This window comes from Monoraphidium neglectum, assembly GCF_000611645.1.
Source record: "Monoraphidium neglectum strain SAG 48.87 unplaced genomic scaffold scaffold02046, whole genome shotgun sequence".
In the NCBI taxonomy this organism is placed as follows: Eukaryota; Viridiplantae; Chlorophyta; class Chlorophyceae; order Sphaeropleales; family Selenastraceae; genus Monoraphidium; species Monoraphidium neglectum.
Genome location: NW_014011582.1, coordinates 1 through 4,715, shown reverse-complemented (window position 1 = coordinate 4,715; position 4,715 = coordinate 1). Strand labels below are relative to the sequence as shown.

General features: G+C 63.4%; 1 protein-coding gene across 1 annotated transcript; it reads left to right on the top strand.

Annotated features, from left to right (window-relative positions):
- Positions 1-104: 104 nt before the first annotated feature.
- MNEG_9740 (hypothetical protein) lies at positions 105-1,372 on the top strand (the record flags this gene model as incomplete). Its single annotated transcript, XM_014041786.1, has 2 exons — positions 105-857; positions 1,043-1,372. 2 exons carry the CDS (start codon positions 105-107, stop codon positions 1,370-1,372), a joined length of 1,083 nt encoding a protein of 360 aa, XP_013897240.1.
- Positions 1,373-4,715: the final 3,343 nt, after the last annotated feature.

Below are 4,715 nucleotides of genomic sequence, written 5' to 3'. Positions count from 1 at the left end.
GCATTGGCGATGGCGACGACTGCGGCAAGCGCCCGCCGTGCCCGCCGCGGGCCCTGCCCGGCGCGCCAAAGGAGTCGGCGCAGCAGGGCGTGGAGGATGTGGACATGGAGGACGCCGGCAAGGCTGCGGTGCCGCTGCTTACCTCTGCTCAGCAGCTGGGGGTGTCGGCCGAAGTCGCGGCCAAGGCGGCGGGGAGCGGCGCCGGCGGCTTTTGCACCCCGCTGCTCGGCGGCGGCGCGCCGTTTGGCGCCGCTGCCCAGCTGGCCGGCGCCGCAGACGCAGGCCAGGGTGACGTTGGCGATGGGGAGGCGGCCAGCGGCCTGTTCGCGGGGCCCGGCTGGGGCGAGGGCGGCGTCCAGCCGCAGCCCGGCCCCCAAGGCGTTGCGGCCGGCGTGGTGTGCGGCGCGCGGCCCCAGGTTTGTGGCATGGTGCTGGGCGGCTATTACCCGGGCCTGCAGGGCGAGCTCAACGAACTTCGGCAGGCGGCGCAGGGCAATGCGTCGTGGGAGCAAATCGAGGACCCGCTGCTGGCAGCTGACATGCTGTGCAAGGAGCGTGGACTGGAGGCGCGGGTGACCGCCGAGAAGCACCTGATCAGGCTAGACACCAAGGCGGCCGCTGAGGCGAGCCTGCTGCCGTTCAAGCCCAGCGGGGTGGTGCTGGTGGACGTGCAGGACGCCCACGCCCCCAGGCAGGAGGTCCCCGACAAGATTCACAAGCCCCGCTTGAGCAAGCAGCCGGGCCCACACTTTGGCCTGCGGCACAAGGCGGGGCGGGAGGAGCTGTGGTATAGGTCTGGTGTCAAGCGTGAGCTGGTCCTGTGGAGCGTCGAGATTGAGATTCGATACGTGGCCAAGGTGAGGTGTGCTTCTTCTCAGGGGTCTCAACTTCTTGATGTGCTTGCATGCCAACGTCGAGCGGACTGCACAACAATCGAGCGGAGAGCAATGGATATGCGTATGCGATCAATGTGCACACACATAACACACGCGACTAGCACGCACAAAGGACGCACGCTCCCCCTGGCTGCGACCATTCCCAGGAACTGCAGCCCGCAGCCAACAGGGGCCACGGTGACGGCGGCGGGGACGGAGACGACGTCAACGACGACGAGGAGCTGGTGGTTGGCAAATTCACGGCTGTGGGGCCTAAGCTGCTGGACGCAGCCAAGCGCGCTGCCTTCAGCCTGCTGGCCGGGATGGCCGCAGGGACCCGCACTTTGCGGGACCCTCCTGCATTCTGGCGCCTGGCTGACGCATGCGACGACGAGGCGCAGCGCCTGGTCGAGGCGCAGCGCCGGATGGAGGCGCCACAAATGGCTGACACCCGGGGGCCTGGGACGGGCAAGAAACCGCGGCGCGCTCGCCAGTGACGATGGCAGCAAGTGTCAGGCGGGATGATTTGCACGGGTTTGCCACAGAGTCTGAGGTGCTGTGAGGATGCACGCCGCATGGGATACCGTTTTGACTGTGCAGCTTTTCAGTGGAGCTTGCAGCATGATCATTTCTGCACCTCACTTCAGGTCAGCATCGTACAGGACTCTTGCCTGAGGACTTGCAGGGGCTGCTTTTTGCACAATTGCGGGACAAGCACTTGAGAAACCAGGCGCTGGACAGGCTGGAGACTGCAAGGGGTTCTGTGGGGTTGGGCCGACAATGTGCAGCGCAATGAAAGCACCGTGTGCACGACACGCACAGCAAAATTGATGGTGGTTTGCGGGCCTCAGCATGCATGAAGGGCTTCAACCACAGCAGTTGTGGATGACCCACCAGCTTGCATGTCAGGACTGGCAATGCCCCAAGGCTGGGCGCACGGCCGACATCTGCACACACCAGAAAAGGTGAGCTCTGGGCGCACGGCCGACAACGGCATACACCAGGAAGGGCGAGCTCAGGAATGCAATTTGTGCTCAACCAACGAGCCTGGCAGGTCGTTCTGCAACGAGTAGACCAGTCTGGTCACTCAGCTCAGTCACCTGATGCATGCTTCATCACAGTATTGGCCGACGGAGGTGATCAATTCCATGGGATCGACCGGCACTAATCGAAAAAGCAATGGTGAGATAAATGGCGCTAGTCACGTGGTGTGCATCGCGCTCAAGAGTGGTGCAGATCAACCGTGGCTGTGATGAGTTCAGCACGCCAGCTTCTAGTCACGCGCGTTGGCAAGCTGGGTGGAGAGGCGGAGATGCTGTATGCGATGCGCTCTTCGTGATGCGACTGGGTGCGCTGCTGCGCGTGGATGCAGGATGCCCAGGGCGGCTTGTGCTTGCCCTGGGCATTGACAGTGCAGTACACGAGACCCTGTGCTGTGGTTGCTGCCAACTTGGGAGTCGGGCAATGCAAGCGGCCCCTCGGAGGCAGCACGGTTGATGAAGGACAGCCCTTGCCATCATGCCAGCGGGCGCAGCGTTGGGACGATGCAAACAGCCGAGCAGACGCAGGCGAGGGCTCTGATGGCAGCTGGACATGCCCATATTAGCCTGCAGCAGCGCAGGGGGCTGCAGAGTGGACGTTCAGCAGATGATGTGAGGACCGGGTCTCTCTCCCAAGAGCACAGGTGCGACAGCGTGCAGGTGCTCCTGATGAGGACCCCGACCTTGTGTGGGGTGGGATCGCTCGCACAATACTGTACGGGCTGAGGGGATGTTGGCGCGGGGCCGGAGATGGACGTGGCCCCTGCAGCGGCGCGCCCACCTTTGGCAGCTGTTGCAGCTGAGGACGTGCGTCCATAGGGTCTGGTGGGCTCTATCATGATCACAAGCAGTGTGCCTGGGGCTTTCGAGCCTCTGCAGCAGCTGGAGGTGACATGCCACACGGCCGCAGCAAAGGTGAGGCCTCATGCACTGCCATCTTGCCACCTTGGCGGGTGAAGGAGGAGTTGTCAGCTCTGTGCTGGAGTGGTTGAAGCCGCGTCGCTCACGCCCCCTGCCGCGGCGCGGGAGCGTGACTACCTACCCCTGCCAACACATGATGCGGCAAGGGGCAGCGTGAGAAGCCATGCACAGGCTGCATCGCGGCAAGAGCTGGGCGATGGCACCGGTGGTTGCTTATTGCAGGTGGCTGTAGTGACCTGCGGGGAGCCGGTGCGACGTGTGTGCTACTACAGTGGGGAGTCAAGCATGAATGAGGGTGCCACGGGGTTGATGGCGTTGATGTGCGCTTCTCGGGCTGCGTCGTTGTGGGTGCCCTGCTGTCAACTGGCACAGGGCGGTGTTGCGTTCAAAGCGCGCACTCGCCTGTGGGACTGAGCCAGGGCCAGGGATGCGAGTTTCGTTGCCAGGGCGCTGAGTTCCATGCCCCGCAGTGACGAGCCCAGCAAGGCCTGACAACAGCGGCGGATGGCAGAGCTGGGTTGTTGTGCGGCATAGACAACCCCGCATGTGAATTGAGCAGGAGGACATGCCAGTGATGGCCAGCAACAGCCAGCCAGCCGTCATCCAGCAATGCAGCACTGCAAGGGGTCTGCGTGGTGATCAGCCTGCTGGTGATCTCCAGGGAGCAGGGTGATGGATACTTGCGGCGGAGTGCCAACCGTTGGTGCCAGTCACGCCGGCAGCAGGTCGCAACCAGCTCGTTCTTCTCAAGGTGCGACCCTCCAGGAGTGCCATTTTCAGCTTGGTTGACCACCTGCTGCTGCACCCTGCTCTGCCTCCGCTACGATCACATGCATGAAACTGCTCACGTTCAATGCCGTGCTTGTTGTTTGTGCTTGGTGTGCTGGTGTTCGCATGCACGCACGCAGGCACGCACACGCACGCACGCACCCACCCACGCACGCACGCACACACACACACTCACTCACTCACTCACTCACTCACTCACTCACTCCCTCACTCACTCACTCAGTGTCAGACACATGAAAGGGATGCAAAAGGTTGGCGACATTGGGACTCCTGGCGTGGCGCGTGCGCTGCAGGCGGCAGCTGACATGGCAGCAGCTTGTTGCGGCCGATGCCATCGATGACGTCGTCGCTGGCGTCGAGCATGCGGTGCGGGCAGACTGGCACAGGACCCTGCCCGACGCCCCAGGCCTGGCCGGCACCAGCCGCTGGGCATGCATCCGTTTGGGCTGCAACGGTGTGGCGGCGGGTGGTTGCTCGTGTGGCTCATGCGGCTGCAGACAGCGCGCGGCCGCAGCTGGAGCGTGGGCCCGGGAATTGTTGGCTGGCGCGGGCTGCAGCAGTGGCAGCTGGCAGCAGCGGCGGTGACAACAGCAGCGAGGACGTCGGTGTGGGCGGCTCAGTGACTTGCGGCGGCTGGGCGGTGAGCTGTGCTGGGTGTGGGTAGGATGTGGCGTGTCGTCTGTTTTGCACTTTCCTTGTGGCCCTGTTGTGGCCAGAGTGTGCCCGCTCGTCGGACTGCTGTGAGGCCTAGGCCCTGCCGTGCAGGCGTTTGTGTGCGTGAGTTTCAAGTCCTTGCCTCTAGCAGAAGGGCGACGGGTTCACACTTAGATGTCCTTTTTGTAAAGCTGACCCTTTCCTGCCTGGGCCACAGCCGGTCGTCCTGATGGCTGATGGCTGGTGATGCTTGCCCCTGCCACTCAGTCGCCTCGGCGTGTGTATTTGGCCGGGTTGGCTTGGCGCCCCCCGTGCCTTGCGTTGATCGCTCGCATGTTGAGCGCAGGTCCTGGTGTTTGTTTATTGTTCGAGGCTAACACCCGATCTGCCCCAAAAGACTGTCAAGTTTGGGGAATGGGAGTTGACGCTTGGACGG